Source organism: Anabrus simplex, chromosome 2 (assembly GCF_040414725.1).
Source record: "Anabrus simplex isolate iqAnaSimp1 chromosome 2, ASM4041472v1, whole genome shotgun sequence".
NCBI lineage: Eukaryota > Metazoa > Arthropoda > Insecta > Orthoptera > Tettigoniidae > Anabrus > Anabrus simplex.
In genome coordinates, this window is record NC_090266.1 from 849,258,157 (window position 1) to 849,276,079 (window position 17,923).

General features: G+C 36.4%; 1 protein-coding gene across 1 annotated transcript in view; it reads right to left on the reverse strand.

The window, feature by feature from the left end:
- The window catches only part of LOC136863713 (uncharacterized), a 562,466-nt gene that overhangs the window by 23,660 nt on the left and 520,883 nt on the right, over positions 1 to 17,923 (reverse strand). The window contains exon 21 of the mRNA XM_068226053.1: positions 16,148 to 16,249. Coding sequence (XP_068082154.1) covers positions 16,148 to 16,249 — 102 coding nt within the window. The remainder of the gene's footprint in view (positions 1 to 16,147; positions 16,250 to 17,923) is intronic.

The window sequence follows — 17,923 nt, forward strand, 5'->3', positions numbered from 1 at the left end:
CCGATCTGACTCGTTTTCTATTAGATTACTGCATGTTTCCTCCCATTTTTCAATCTTCCTTTCCAGCAATCGATTTCGTACTTCCCGGGCTAGGCTCAGGTATTCCTCCCGGTCAGTTGGGTCCCTAAATCTTTGCCATATTTTCCTATAATCATTTTTAATATGGATAAAATCCTTCAGGAGAACCGGCGTGGTGTCATATTGGGTGCCTTGGCGGCACTAAACCCGCGGAAGGACTGCATTCTTAGTCATTACCAGTCCAGGAGCCGTTTCCAGCGCAGTCCGCACAACTGACGACAGTCCGGAACATTATTATTATTATTATTATTATTATTATTATTAATATTATTATTGTTACTATTATGTGTTGCTGTAATGGCTGATGACAGGGAAAACCGGAGTATCCGGAGAAAAACCTGTCCCGCCTCCGTTTTGTCCAGCACGAATGACACATGTAGTGACCGGGATTTGAACCACGGAACCCAGCTGTGAGAGGCCGGCGCGCTGCCGCCTGAGCAACGGAGGATCCTTATAAGTACATTAAGAACAGTAAAATCAATTGGTCTCACCTCCTTCTACACCCCACCACCGTTAAGTTTATTTACCGCCACCCACTCCCCCCCCCCAAAAAAAAATTAAAAGAAGGCTTGTTTCTTTATGTTTAAGGGAGATTCCAAACCCCAATATTAACGTCTATTACCTTCAGTTTTTAGATATAAGTATCCCCATAAGAATAATTTATTTTTTCACTTCATTTCACAATACTCCCCCCCCCCCCTCACTAAGTGAATATTCCCGCAAAAATTACTTGTTTCTTTAATAGTAAAGGATCGTCTAAATACCAATTATCACGACTCTAACTTCTTCAGTTTTTTATTTATGTGTCCTTATGAAAGGAATTCAACTCCTTTACACTCCCGCCCTCCAAGATGGTTTCCTCCCATAAACGCGTTTTTCTTTGTTTTTAAAGGAGATCCAAATAAGAATTTTCACGTCTGTAACAGCTTTAGCTTTTATTAGATGTATGTATTCTCATACAATTAAGTCAACTAAATTTTCAATTATTTCACCCCCCCCCCCCACTTCATTGGATTTTCCGAGAATACGTGTTCCTTTACTTTTAAAGCAGATTGCAAATATCAAATTTCACGTCTGTAACATCTTCATTTTTGAGATATCAGTAGCTTAATTAAAAGAATTCAACACCATTTTCAGTCACATTTACCCCCCTCCACCCAAGTGGCATTTCCGAAAACTGAAAATACACGTTTCTTTATGTTTAATAGAGATAAAAAATACCATTTTTAACTTCTGTAACATGCTAAGGTTTTTTTTAGATATACTGTAAAAATTCTCATTTTAAAATTTCTTCCCTTTTGAGTTCCTCTTAAGTGGAGTTTCCAAAAACAAATCACCTATGTTTCTTTACATTTACAGGAGATTCCAAACACCCACTTTTTACGTCTGTAACATTTTACGTTTCCAAGATATTCTGTATATATAGTCTTTCAAAAAATTCACCTCAATTTGTCACTCCTGTTTAGCCGCCATTAATTGGATTTTCCAAAAATTAAAAAATACGTGTTTATTTATAAAGGAGATCCCATATACAAATTTTCAGTTCTGTAATATCTTTCGTTTCTGAGATATATGTATCCTCATTAAAGGCATTCAACCCATTTTTCACCATTTTACACCCCACCTATTGCGATTTACAGCAAACCAAAAAATACGTGTTCCTTTATTTTTAGAGGAGATTCTAACTACCAATTTTTACATCTGTAAATTTTAAAGTTCTAAGATATAGACACACTCATTTTAAAAAATTCACCCCCCCCTTTTCACCCTCCAATATTTGGAATTTTCAAAAACGGAAAAATACGTGTTTCTTTACTTTTAAAGTAGATCCCAAACAGTAATTTTCAGGTCTGTAATATCTTCAGGTTCTGAAATATAAGTAGACTCATGAAAGGCATTGGACAACTTTTTCAAACTTTTTCACCCTTCCTATTAGGATTTTTCGAAAACAAAATATACATGTTTCTTTATTTTTAAAGGAGATTCTAAATACCAATTTTCACATCTATAACCTTTAAAAGTTTTGAGATATAGATACACTCATTTTAAAATATTACCCCCTTGTTACCCCCCCCCCTTAATTGGATTTTCCAGAAACAAAAAAATACGTGTTTCTTTATTTTTAAAGGAGATCCCAAACACCAATTTTCAGGTGTTTAATATCTTCAATTTCTGGGATATAAGTAGCCTCATTAAAGGCATTTAACCCTTTTTTCACCCCTTTTCACTCCTCCTATTGCGATTTTTCGAAAACGAAAAAATACGTGTTTCTTTATTTTTAATTAAGATTCTAAATGCCAATTTTTACATCTGCAAACTTTAAAAGTTTGAAGATATAGATTCACTCATTTTAAAAATTCACCCCCCTTTTCACCCTCCCATTAATTGGATTTCCCAAAAACAAAAAATACGTGTTTCTTTATTTTTAAAAGAGATCAAAAGTACCAATTTTCAGGTCTGTAATATCTTCAGTTCCTGAGATATAAGTACCGGTATCCTGATTAAAGGCATTCAACCCATTTTTCCCCATTTTCACCCATTTTCACCCCTCCTATTGGGATTTTCTGAAAACAAAAAAATACGTGTTTCCTTATTTTTAAAGAAGATTCTAAATACCAATTTTTACATGTGTAAACTTTTAAAGTTTTGAGATATAGAGACACTCATTTTAAAATTTAACCCCCCTTTTCACCCCCTTAGCGAAGGAATATCCAAAAATCCTCTCTTGGCGAGCACCTACATCTTAATATGAACATATCCCCAAAGTTTCATTTCTTTATGTCCAGTAGTTTTGGCTCGGCGATGATGAATCCGTCAGTCAGTCAGTCAGTCAGTCAGTCAGTCAGTCAGTCAGTCAGTCAGTCAGTCAGTCAGTCAGTCAGTCAGTCAGTCAGGACAAGTTATTTTATATATATAGATATATATACTAGCTGATCTACCCGTGCTTCGCTACGGGATTCTCAGAAAGACTGACTTGGATGTTTTCCTAACTGAATACAACATAGGTCATTACAAAAACGTCAGTAGGAATGTAGCGATTGAAAGCAATGTTATCATATAAAATACTCGATCAAATGAAAAACCGCACACTTTCTCACTTTCAACGAACAGTACTGCGGTAAGAGACCAAAGTTCCAGAGCTGGAATAACCACGTCGCAGACTGCCGTGAACACTCCTCTGTCATTATTCCGTTAAATATGCACATTACTCATTCCAATCAGTGCCTCAGAGTAGGGATTGAATAGCTCGAATACTATGATGAACCCGTTTGTTACGTACCAGATATATCAGAAAATGTATGAACCAGAGGAATGGCATGCTAAAGAAGAAAGTTATCCAACTCCCCAGCTACTTCCTGCCAATATACAGGCAGGCTGTTACAGTCGGTACAACCAGGCGAGTTGCCCGTGTGGTTAGGGGCGCGCCGCTGTGAACTTGCATCAGGGAGATAGTGGATTCGAACCCCACTGCCAGCAACATTGAAGATGGTATTCCGTGGTTTCCTATTTTCACACCAGTCACACCAGGCCGTACCTTAAAGCCAAGGCCGCTTCCTTCACACCACTATTCATTTCCTATCCCATCGTCCCCATAAGACCTACCTGTGTCGGTGCGACGTCAAGCAAATTAAAAAAAACCTCGGTACGCTGCAGTAATCCTATCTATCGGGGATGAGAGGATACAGAAGACAAAAAGCACATCACAACAAACAATGGTCAATGTAATGTTATTGTTGATAAAGTTTATGAGCTTTCTATATTGCAGGCCTTCACATTAGTTTTCTTTCGACTCTGTGATGTTAGGGTGTCTTACAAAATTATTTATATCGTAGACAGTAGTTCCTTATTCTCAGACTTTACATACCGATTTTCACTAAATTCTGTTTACCCATTTTCTCGTGACTCGGCGCTGATATGGACTTCGTAACAAAAATCCAAATTCATGAATATCTCTGATTATATGCGGTACGGTAACAATGTATAAGACATAAGCGATCGGAAATTGAATAACTTCTTACATAACTACTACTAACTTACGACATAACTCTTTTTTTTGCCATTTGTTTTACGTCGCACCGACACAGATACGTCTTATGGCGACGATGGGCGGGGAAAGGCCTAGGAATGGGAAGGAAGCGGCCGTGGCCTTAATTACAGTACAGCCCCAACATTTGCCTGGTGTGAAAATGGGAAACCACGGTAAATCATCTTCAGAGCTGCCTACAGTGGGGTTCGAACCCACTATCTCCCGATTACGACATAACTAAAGTTATGTAAGTTACGTAGTATTTATCGATACGACCACTAATAACATAAATAACTTATTTGAGAATTACATTTCAGGCCTTCCCCTAAACTACCACTTCACTCAGTGCGAATAACATATTGATAGCCTAGATTATAGCGACCTATTCCCCGTCTTTGCATACCAATTTTCGTGAAGATACGACCACTAATAAAATAAATATTTGACAACAAAATTTTAGGCCTTCCCCTAAACTACCATTTTTCTCAGCGTGTATAGCCTATATTGTAGCGACTTATTTCCCATCTTTGTCTAGCGATTTTCATTAAGACACGACCACTAATAACATAAATATTTGAGAATTAAATTTCAGGCCTTCCCCTAAACTACCATTTCACTCAGCGCGATTAAAATAATTTACAGCCTAGATTGTAGCGGTTCATCACCCGACTTTACATTCCGATTTTCATTAAATTCTCTTCAGCCGTTTTCTCGTGATGCGTGTACAGACAGACAGACAGACAGACAGACAGACAGACAGACAGACAGACAGACAGACAGACAGACAGACAGACAGACAGACAGACAGACAGAAATTACGGAAAAGTAAAAAAAAAAGGATTTTCTTGTTACTGTGGACATGACAGATACAGAAATACCATTCTTTTCAAATTCTGAGCAATGTACAGACAAAACTCTTATTTATATATATAGATTACATTTCAGGCCTTCCCCTAAACTACCATTTTACTCAGTGTGAATAGCATTATTGATAGCCTAGATTATAGCGACCTATTCCCCGACTTTGCATACCAATTTTCGTGAAGATACGACCACTAATAAAATAAATATTTGACAATTAAATTTTAGGCCTTCCCCTAAACTACCATTTTTCTCAGCGTGTATAGCCTATATTGTAGCGACTTATTTCCCATCTTTGTCTAGCGATTTTTATTAAGACACGACCACTAATAACATAAATATTTGAGAATTAAATTTCAGGCCTTCCCCTAAACTACCATTTCACTCGGCGTGATTAAAATAATTTATAGCCTAGATCGTAGCGGTTCATCACCCGACTTTACATTCCGATTTTCATTAAATTCTCTTCAGCCGTTTTCTCGTGATGCGTGTACATACATACAGACAGACAGATAGACAGACAGACAGAAATTACGGAAAAGTAAAAAAAGGATTTTGTTGTTACTGTGGACATGAGCGATACAGAAATACCATTCTTTTCAAATTCTGAGCAATGTACAGACAAAACTCTTATTTTATATATATAGATATATATATATATATAAAATCTAAAGATGTTACAAACGTGAAAACTGGTATTTGGCATCTCCTTTAGAAATAAAGAAACACGCGTTTGGGGTGAGGGGGAATCAACTTGGAAGGGGGGATAAAAAAGGAGATGAATTCCTTTTATGAGGATACGTATATCTCAAAATCTGAAGATGTTACAGTCGTGGTAATTCGTATTTGGTAGCTCCTTTAAAGAAACAGGTACTGTTTATTTTTGGAAAATTCACTTAAGTGGGGAGTGTGAAAGGAAGTGAACAAAATGAATTCTTTTTGTGGAGAAACTTATATCTCAAAACTGAAGGTTACAGACGTGGAAATTGGTATTTGGAATCTCCTTGACAAATAATGAAACATGCATCTTTTTGGGTGGGTTGAAACCAACTTAACGGGCGGGGATGTAGTGAAAAAGGAGTTGAATTCCTTTCATGAGGATACTTATATCTCAAAAACTGAAGATGTTACAGATATGAACATTTGTATTTGGAATCTTCTTTCAAAGTAAGGAAACTCGTAATCATTTGTCTTTGAAAAATCCACATAAGGGGGGTGAATTAATTGAAAAATTAGTTGAATTCTTTGTATGAGAATACTTATATCTCAAAAACTAAAGATGTTACAGACGTGAAAATTTGTATTTGGAATCTCCTTTAAAAATAAAGAAACACGCATTTTTGAAGGGGGTATCAACTTAACGGGATGTGATGAAAAAGGGTTTGAATTCTTTTTATGAGGATACTTAATATCTCAAAAACTGAATATGTTAGAGGCATGAACATTTTTATTTGGAATCTTCTTTCAATGTAAAGAAACACGTGTTCTTTTGTCTTTGGAATGTCCACTTAAGGGGGTGAATGACTGAAAAATTAGTTGAATTCTTTGTATGGGGATACTTATATCCCAAAAACTAAGGAAGTTAAAGACGTGAAAATTGGTATTTGGAATTTCCTTTAAAAATAAAGAAACACGCACTTTTGGGGAGGGAGAATCAACTTAACGTTTAGGGGGCGGGGTGAAAATGGAGTTGAATTACGTTTATGAGGATACTTATATCTCAAAAAATGAAGATGTTACAGACGTGAAAATTAGTATTTGAAATCTTCTTCAAACATAAAGAAACACGCATTTGGTTTTTTTATTTCGGAAAATCGACGTAAGGGGCGTGGGGTTAAAAATAAGTAAATAAGGATTTGAAATATGTTTATGAGGATACTTTATCTTAAATACTGAAACGCGTCGTGATGGAGATGAAATGATGATGATGACGATACATACACCCGGCCTCCGTGCCAGCGGGTTAACCAATTATGGTTAAAATTCCCAACCTTGCCAGGAATCGAAACTGGGTCCCCTGTGACCAAAGGCCAGCACGCTCAATTTAGCCATGGAGCTGGACTATGAAGTCAAATTTCCAAATTATATCCTAGGTGTTAAATAACAGAAGGTTTGAAACAAATTTAACGGCTCAGAAAATTAAATGGGGGTTAAGATCCGAAAACAAATATGTTCATTCCTTCCTCTCAAACGGTTTAACGTACGAATACAAATTTCCAATTCCAAATCCTAGGTATGAAATTGGAATTTTTTTAACGTTCCAACCCGAAAGTGTTAAATGAGGTTAGCTCCGTAAACGAAATTATTCATCCCTCCAAATCTGTTTGACGTACAACGTTGTAATTTTACTAAAAGGATGTTCCTTTTTGTCCTAGGGGTGCAGATGGCGGTTGACCCTCCGAAACCTTTTCAGGCACTAACTTATTTTTTTTTATGACAGGTGGTCTTCTGTACTCTAGATGTTAATAAATATTTTAAAACATTCACCCCTTAGAAAGTATCCATTTTTCCATTACTGTTCGACGTACAAAATCAAAATTTCACAGGTCGGTCGCTTTTATATAATCCCAGATTTTAAATAAGATAGGGTTTTAAACATTCAAATTCTTCCGCAAGGGGTATAAATGAGTGTTAGATCAGAAAATACATAATCATTCCCCCCAAAACTTTTGATGAACGAACTGAGGGCGTATTTTGCAGGTTTTGCTGACAGTGGAATCTCCAAAATGTAAAACTTTGAATAATAATTTTCAGTTTAAAGCCGTAGCGAAGCACGGGTATTTTGATAAAATAACATGTCCTGACTGGCTGACTGGCTGACTGACTGACCGACTGACTGATTCATCATCGCCGAGCCAAAAGTACTGGACATAAAGAAATGAAATTTTAGGGATACATTTATATTAGGGTGTAGATGCTCACTACGGGAGGATTTTTGGATATTCCAGCGCTGAGTAGGTGAAAAGGGGGTGAATTTCTAAAATGGGGATATCTATATCTCAAAAACTTAAAAGTTTACAGACGTAAAAATTGGTATTTGGAATCTCCTTTAAAAATAAACACATATTTTTTTGTTTTCAGAAATCCCATTAACGGGGGTGAAATATGGGAAAAAAGGATTGAACACCTTTTATGAGGAGACTTATATCTCAAAAACGGAACAGGTTACAGGCATAAAAAGTGGTATTTGAAATCTCCTTTGAAAATAAAGAAACACGCATTTTTGTGTTTTTCGATAATCCGATGAATAGGGCGTGAACAGGAGTGACAAACGGGGTGAATATTTTAAAAGAATATATCTGCAAATTATCTCAGACAGGTAACATATTACAGATTTGAAAACTGGCATTTGGAATTTCCTGTAAAAGTGAAGAAACATAATATTTATTCGGAAAATCCACTTAAGGGGAACTGAGAAAGAAGGTGAATTTTTATAATTAGCATATCTACAGTATAGCTCGAAAACTTAACATGTTGCAGACGTGAAAATTGGTATTTGGTATCTTATTTAAAAATAAGGAAACACGTATTCTTTTATTTTCCGAAAAACACTTAACGGGGGGTGGGGGTGAAAAAATTGAAAAATTAGATTAATTATTTGTATGAATATATATACCAAGAAATGTAAAGATGTTACAAACGTGAAAACTGGTATTTGGAATCTCCTTGAAAAATAAAGAAATGTGCATTTTTTGGGTGGGGTGAAACCAACTTAACGGGCAGGGGTGGAGTGAAAAAAGGAGTTGAATTCTTTTCATGAGGATACCTTTATCTCAAAAACTGAAGATGTTACAGACATGAACGTTTGTATTTGGAATTTTTTTTCAAATTAAAGAAACACTTAATCTTTTGTCTTTGGAAAATCCACTTAGAGGGGTGAATTAATTATTTGTATGAGGTTACTTATATCACAAAAACTAAAGATGTTACAGGCGTGAAAATTTGTATTTGGAACCTCCTTCAAAAATAAAGAAACATGCATTTTTTGAAGGGGGGATCAACTTAACTGGATGCGATGAAAAAGGATTTGAATTCTTTTTATAAGGATACTTATATCTCAAAAAATGAAGATGATAGAGGCATGAAAATTTATATTAGGAATCTTCTTTCAAAGTAAAGAAACACGTGTTCTTTTGTCTTTGGAAAGTCCACTTTAAGGGGGACAAATGAACTGAAAAATTAGTTGAATTCTTTGTATGAGGATACTGATTTCTCAAAAACTAAAGATGTTAAAGACGTGAAAATTGATATTTGGAATCTCCTTTAAAAGTAAAGAAACACGCTCTTTTCGGCAGGGGGAATCAACTTAACAGGTAGGAGGTGGGGATGAAAATGGAGTTGAATTACGTTCATGAGGATACTTATATCTCAAAAAACGAAGATGTTACAGACGTGAAAATAGTATTTGTAATCTTCTTTAAACATGAAGAAACACGCTTTTCTTTTTCGGAAAATCGACGTAAGAGGCGTGCGGTTAAAAATAAGTAAATAAGGATTTGAAATATGTTTATGAGGATACTGTATCTTAAAAAGTGAAGCTGTTACAAACGTGAAAGTTGGTATTTTGAATTTCCTTTCAAAACAAAGAAACACGTATTTTTTGTTTTTGGAAAGGCCTTTTATGGCGGGAGGGGGGGGGGGTGGAAAGAAGTGAAGAAGATGTTCACATTTTTTTATGAGTATACATTTATCTCGAAAACTGAAGGTTTAGCAGATGTACAGACATGAAACTGGTATTTGAATCTCCTTTAAAAATAATGAAACATGGATTTTCTTTTTTTCGGAAGATCCAGTTAAGGGGCTGAAAAGAATTGGAAAAGCAGGTGAATTTTTAAAATGAGTACCGGTATATCTACATTATATGTCAAAAACTTAACATGTTAGAGACAAGAAACTTGGTATTTGGAATGTCCTTTAAAAATACAGGAACATGTACTTTTTTGGTTTCGGAGAAGGCACTTAACGGGGGGTGAAAAGTAGTATAAAATAGTCCAATTATTTTTATGAGGATACTTATATCTTAAAAACTGAAGATGTTAGAGACGTGAAAATTGGTATTACTAATCTCCTTTAAAAATAAAGGAACATGTATTTTTTTTTCGGGAACTACACTTAAATGGGGGTGTGGTTGGTGGAAGGATTGATCAAGGGGTTTAATTCTTGTTATGGGGATACTTATGTATATCTCAAAAACTGAAGATGTTACATTTGTGGGAATAGGTATTTGGAATCTCCTGTAAAAATAAAGAAACTTGTATTTATATTTTCGACTTGAGAGAAGACTGTTTCTCACATGTACAGTTCTATGTCGCATGGTCGTCTTAGCCACAAAAAGTAATACCACAAACATGGTTTACAATGAATTTCTGGGGCAAATTAAAAACTCAGTTTTTGGGTGAGTTTTTATACTTTAGGAATTTTCAGATAATATCTTAGTACAATGCCGAGTAATGATTACTTTGATCAAATTATAAAATGCACGCGAGCGAAGCTGCGGGTAATAGCTAGTACATATATTATTACTAACGTCGTAAGAAAACAGAAACTAAAAATTGCTTTTAAAACCAGCAACACTAATGCAAAAATAGTATTTAACTCCCATACAGTAAATATTAGCAATAAATACACAAATTCTGTGATATATAAACTGGAATCCTAGGGATGCAGTTCAACTTATGTTGGATAAACTGGCAGGAACTTCTTCATAAGATATGCAGAACATGCAATGCTTTAAAATATAATCATTTCTCGGCCATGAGTAACCATCACAAAGGCCATAATTATAACTATACCACAATAGATCAAGATCCAAATATTCTACAACATGAACAAAAAGGTCCACTACTTGACAACTTAGAGAATTTTTACATTAGTATGAATCAATACAAGAATCCAGCCCTCAACTTAAATGAGGTAAATGAAAGAGAAAAAATAATATGGGAAACTTTCAATCCGATTATTAGTAGTAAAAGAAACGATGACCAGAAAATTTCACAATCATTACACTCATTTTCAGTTACCATCCCCTTAATCCCGCATACTCGCACTCTCCCGCAAGTCTCACCCCATTTCCCTACTCCACCTCCTCCTAACAACACGTCGTACATTTCAACTGCAGAAGCATGTCAGTCGAGAGCTGGACTCTGTAGTCGGAGAACATGAGTAATACAATGTAAGTTAATTTTGCTCATCAAATACTACCTTAAATGTTTCCTGTCAGTCATCATTTTTTGATTCTTAATTTGATTTTTACTGTCCAGTTTACAGACTAAAAACAGACGGTTCAGCTTCAACAACAACAACAACAACTTATATTATCAGCGTATGACTGAATACATTAACTAACTCAGCAGTGTACAGATGTAAGTTGAACTGCATCAGGAGACAATGGGAATATCACAACAAAAAGGCCTCCAGCTCAAAAACTGTTGTAATGACCACCACTTCACATTTTTAATTTTCATCGTGTTTTTTTTTTAAGGAAAAACTTTTAACAAGCACTTCATATTGTGTGTCTAATGTTTCTTAGTGTATTAGACATATTTTACTGTAGATGACCCCACGCCAGGTCAAAACATGTTTATTTAAGGTTAGCAATTACCCACAGCTTTGCTCATGTGGATTTCTTAATTTGATCAAAGTAGTCGTTCCTCGGCATTGTATTAAGACATTATCTGGAAATTCCTAAAGTATAAAAACTCACCCAAATATTGAGTTTCATTTACCCCAGAAATTCTTTGTAAACCAACAGTCTTCTCTCAAGTCAAAAAAATAAATACATGCTTCTTTATTTTTAACGGATAATCCAAATACCAATTTTCATGTCTGCAACAATTCAGTTTATAAGGTATAAGTATTCTCATAAAAAATAATTCAACTATTTTTCACTTCTTTTCACCCCCCGTTAAGTGCCTCCTCTGAAAAAAAAAGGTACATGTTCCTGTATTTTTAAAGGACTTTCCAAATACCAAGTTTCTTGTCTCTAACATGTTAAGTTTTTGACATATAATGTAGATATACCGGTACTCATTTTAAAAATTCACCTGCTTTTCCAATTCTTTTCAGCCCCTTAACTGGATCTTCCGAAAAAAAAGAAAATCCACGTTTCATTATTTTTAAAGGAGATTCAAATACCAGTTTCATGTCTGTACATCTGCTAAACCTTCAGTTTTCGAGATAAATGTATACTCATAAAAAAAAAAAAAGTGAACATCTTCTTCTTCACTTCTTTCCACCCCCCTCCCGCCATAAAAGGCCTTTCCAAGAACAAAAAGTACGTGTTTCTTTATTTTGAAAGGAAATTCAAAATACCAACTTTAACGTCTGTAACAGCTTCAGTTGTTAAGATAAAGTATCCTCATATACATATTTCAACTCCTTATTTACTTATTTATAACCCCACACCCCTTACATCAATTTTCTGAAAAAACAAATGCGTGTTTCTTTATTTTTAAAGGAGATTCAAAATACTCATTTTTATGTCTGTAACATCTTCAATTTTTGAGATATAAGTAACCTCATAAAAGTAATTCGACTCCTTTTTCAACCGCCCCCCTTCCTACTTGTTACGTTGATTTCCCCTTCCCCAAAAGCATGTGTTTCTTTATTTTTAAAGGAGATTCCAAATAAAAATGTTCATGTATTTAACATCTTTAGTTTTTGAGATATAAGTATCCTCATACAAAGAATTCAACTAATTTTACAGTTAATTCACCCCTTAAGTGGATTTTCCAAAGACAAAAGGTTACCTATGTGTTTCTCTACTTTGAAAGAAAATTCCAAATACAAATGTTCATGTCTGTAACATCTTCAGTTTTTGAAATATAAGTATCCTCATGAAAAGAATTCAACTCTTTTTCACTCAATCCACGCCCGTTAAGTTGGTTTCACCCCACCCAAAAAAATGCGTGTTTCTTAATTTTTCAAGGAGATTCCAAATACCAATTTCCACGTCTGCAACCTTCAGTTTTATAAATTTCTCCAGAAAAAGAATTCAGTTTTTTTCACTTCCTTTCACACTCCCCACTTAAGTGAATTTTCCAAAAATAAACAGAACCCCTTTCTTTAAAAGAGCTTCCAAATACAAATTATCACAACTGTAACATCTTCAGTTGTTGAGATATATGTATCCCTGTAAAAGGAATTCATCTCCGTTTTCATCCCCCTATATCAAGTTGATTCCTCCTCCCCCCCTTCCCCAAATTCTTATTTCTTTATTTTTAAAGGAGATTCCAAATACCAATTTTTATATCTGTAAACATTCAAGTTTTTGAGATACAAATATCTTCATTTTAATATCCACCCCTCTTTTTAACCCATTAGGGGTGGAATATCCAAAAATCCTCCCTTAGTGAGCACTTACACCCTAATATAAATGTATTCCAAAAATTTCATTTCTTTATGTCCAGTAGTTTTGGCTCGGTGATGATGAATCAGTCAGTCAGGACATGTTATTTTATATATACAGATTTCATCTTAATTGGATGTAATGTTGAATATTGACTAGGAGGATTATCAACATATTTTGTACAATTTGTAAGAACACCAGTTGTATCGTGTTGGCAGAGTAGATAAATGAGCACAAAAATGGGTTGCGTTTAACTTCTAAAATTTATTGACTATCTACTAACAGCTTCTTAAGCAACTACACACAGGCGCACCAGGACGACAGTTTACATGGCACAGCACCCACAATTATACTCTTTGCACTCTCTCTAAATTCTTGATGTTCAGTCACACTAATTCACACTCCATATTCCTCGACTAACACTTACGGTCTAAACAACATTCCACACACTAACGCAACTGTTGCTCATAGTCTCAATCATCCACACAATCACTCTTGCTGCCAGTATCGCAGTCCTCAGTTCATAGCCCGTGCACGACAGTCTCACAGTTCAGTACAACGTTTACTGTCCTCACTTCTTTGTTGATTTCGTTCACTGTCCCATGCTGATATCCAGTGTTTTCTCCCATGCTGCTCCAGGACATGACATTCATTACACAGCGGCTGGCCTGAGAAACACTTCCACGGCGACAGACAGACTGAACGATCACTCCGTTCCATGGACAGAACACTCCACAGACTGCCTCCTCAACTCAGGCTGAAATCGTTCACAGCAACACTCACCCACACTCAGACTGACTGCTCTCACTCATCGACAGAGCTCAACTCAACTCCACTCAACTCACTCGACCAGCAAGTCTTGCCTGTCTTATATTGCTGGGTCCACCCCAACTGAATGCTTTGAGAAACAAAACTCCTCCAGAGTCGTCTTGAAAGCGAATACTCTTGGTGCACCATCTAGATTCTCCTCTGCTGGAGGCCTCCAATGATTAACAGGGTAATGGAGACAGCAATGGCGAAAGTGTTGTTCAATGTGGGCCTAGCTATCTCATGACAGATTCCCTGTGCGGTGAGTAGTGAGGCCCCAACACAGTGATGTCACTCACGATTCAGTCCAGGCTCAGCTGCTCCTCCCCATGACTTACAATTGCCTGGCAGGACCTGCCAAAGTATATACAAGCCAGGCTACCAAGTAAGCGGCCGTGCGGTTAGGATCGCGCAGCTGTGAGCTTGCATTCGAGAGATAGTGGGTTTGAACCCCACTGTCAGCAGCCCTGAAGATGGTTTTCCATGGTTTCTAATTTTCGCACCAGGCAAATGCTGGGTCTGTACCTTAATGAAGGCAACGGCCGCTACCTTCCCAATCACCCACCCTTCCGTAAGCCAGGCTACATTCTGGAATAGTGGCTTAAGTCAGTATTCATACTGATCCCCAAGAAACCAAATGCCAAAGTTTCTGACTGATCAATCTTGTGAGTCGAGTTCTTGAACTGTTCTTGAAGGTAATACATAATAGAATTCTCAAGACATGTGAAATAGACCTGGATGATGAACGGATTGGTTTCCATAACGGTTTTGGTACATGAAGTGCCTTGTTCAGTCTACAAAATTTGCAAATTTAAATTTTTGCAAAATTTCAGAGACCAAACTAAAGATGTCTACATCTGCTTTATAGATTATACTCATGCTTTCTGATTGCATTAAACATTCCAATCTGATCCACATTTTATACACTAAAGGAATAGACAATGAAGATCTGACTTTCATCAACAATCTCTGTCAACAGCAAGAGACTTTAATAAGGACTGAACACGGTGAGACACGGGTAATCTGAATAAAACGTGGAGTGAGACAGGCTTGTGTGTTATTCCCACTATTGTTTAACTTATATACTGAGCAGATCTTCCTAAGTGCATGGCAAGAAGCAGAAGATGGAATGAAGAGGTAATGAATAGTTTAAGGTATGCAGATGACTCTGTAATCTTTGCTGACATTCCTGAGGGTCTACAACACCTGATAGACAAGATAGTGATCAAAGGGGATGCAGTTGAACTCTGGAATTAACATCGAGTAGACAAAAGTAGAATTGAGGTACACAGATCCAATTGAATATCTATGGCAGACAAGTTGAAGAGATGCACAAGTTCAGGTACCTAGGAATCTAGGTCATTAAAGATCTAGATCCTGACATAAAGAACCATGTGCAAATAGAAATGGCTCGCACAAATTTTGTGAATATGAGGAACTTACTGTGTGACATAAACCTTAGTCCAGTGGTAAGATACAACTTTGTCATATACTATGTTTATTAAGTACTCCTGTACAGTGCTCAGATAAGTGCACCCAAAAGCAACACTATACAGAGATTGGAAGCCTTCAAAATGTGAATCTTTCAAAGGACGCTGTGAATTTTGTGGTCCAAACGTTACCAATGCAGAGATACTGAAGCACATGAAGAATGATCGAGAGCTTATCAGTATAATCAAGGAAATCAATACTGTCGGAAATCAAAAATACCTTCTCCTAAAGCTGATCTTGCAAGGCAAAATTGATGGATGATGAGGTCGAGGTTGAAGAAGACAATCATGTCTGAGGAACCAGTAGGACTGGTCAGGACTGGATTCAAAGACCTTAATGAGAACAGCAGATGATTGAACCAGCTTCGCCAAGATTGTAGCCAACCTTCATTAATGGAGGCGGCATCCGAAGAAATAGGCTTGTGTATATGTATGTCGAAACTACTTGATGACTTTTGTTGTTTTTATTTTATCTGATAAAGTGAGATGTGATACAATGAAAAAGCAACTGTGTCGAAGAGAATCAGAATACCTTACCAAATCTTTGAGAACTCGCTTCGCTCCTGCCTTGATGAGTATTGTGCTAAGATCCTCCACCTTATCAACACCCATTGCGTAGTGCAGTGCTGTTCTCTCAAGCTGGAACAAACAAAATCTAACATTGTTCATAATGAACAGATAGATATTTCAGATAATTAAAAAAAATACATACTTTGTCATGTTTATAAATCACATCTCAAGGAAAAGTTGTTACAGTTTACCATCTTCATTTAAAAGTTGCTTTACAGTAGCTAGGAATGTTATGAACATCAGACTGTTCTTAGTTGTGTGTCTGAAAATTGATTTTACTGTTGAATCTGCACTGGCATATATCGACGGCCTAGTTCAAAAGGATAACAAGTCAAAAATTATTTTTATGAGTTAGGTACCGGTACATCATAAGAATGACAATAAATATGTCTGTCTACTTCGAAACTGCAATAGCTCCCAATTTTGTTTATATGCAGCATATGAGTGTTAGCTCTTTTTGAAAGTGATTCATTATGATCATTTCCCATTTTTCCAGCTGACACCATGGGTGGGAGCAAATATGTTTCTTCTCCACTTCGTCCTGTCTCTTCACCATTCCTCATCCAACACCATAATCCAGTCTAGGATCCGTTGTCCTGTGCTGTTCTTCACAGACTCCACCCATTGTAATCTTGGTCTTTCGAATCCTATCTTCCCTTTCATCTGTCTTTCCAGTACTTTTCTTGGCAGTCCTTCTTCTTTCATCCACTTGACATGTCCAAACCACTTCAGTCTCTTCTGTTCCAGTTTTTCATGTAATTTTTTCACATTTAGCTCTCTTCATACACCTTTATTCTCACTCTATCCCTCTTTGTCTTCTGTACCATACTCCTCAGGAATTTCATTTCAGCTGCCTGTGCTCTACTTTCATTTCTTCGAACCATTGTCTGGATTTCTGCCGCATATGTCTATAAAGTAATATCCCTTGTACATTACCTCTTTAGCCTTCATTGATACATCTTTGTTCCATATCAATCTTTGCACCTTTTGGTAAAAGGCACTCCCCAGTTGTATCCTTCTACTAATTTCCATATCTGGTCTTCCATTTTCTGTCTGTTACTTCTGAAGTATTTGAAATGCTGTACTTTTTCCAGTTCCTTGTCTCCAATTTGATAGCTTCTTTTCCTTCCTCACGTCCTCTACTCATCACCATTGGCTTGCTGTTCTCCACAATCCTGAGTCCCCATTGTTCAATCCTTCTACATTCAGCTGTTGTTGTACCTCCTCCTCATGTGACAACACACTCCCTTGTTTTAGCCCATTTTCAATTCAAAACCATTCTGTTCTACAGTGCTAGTTCCATCCAGCGTTGTTTTCTCCCAGCTGCAACAGTTATCATATATTGCTTGTGTCATTGTTTTAGTTTGTTGCCAATGTCCCTGAGCATCAGGCTTTTCCAAACATTTGTTCTGGGAATGCTGGTTGTATGCTTTTTATAAGTCTATAAATGTCCTTCCCATATTCCTAGCTATTTTCTGTGATCTGTCTCAGAATTATAATGGGTTTCACTGCTAGCCTTTCACTTCTGAATCCAAATTGTTCCCCTTGTTACTGAAATTCCACCTTTTCTCTAATTCTCTTTTCCAATATCCTTTCCATTATCTTGGCAACATGGGAGATGATGGCAATTCCTTGATAGTTACTGCACATCTTCTTATCTCCTTTCTTTAGTATTGGTATTATAACTCCCTTTTCCTAATCCTCGGCCACTCTCTCTCTCTTCATACACTCTTTAGAATTCTA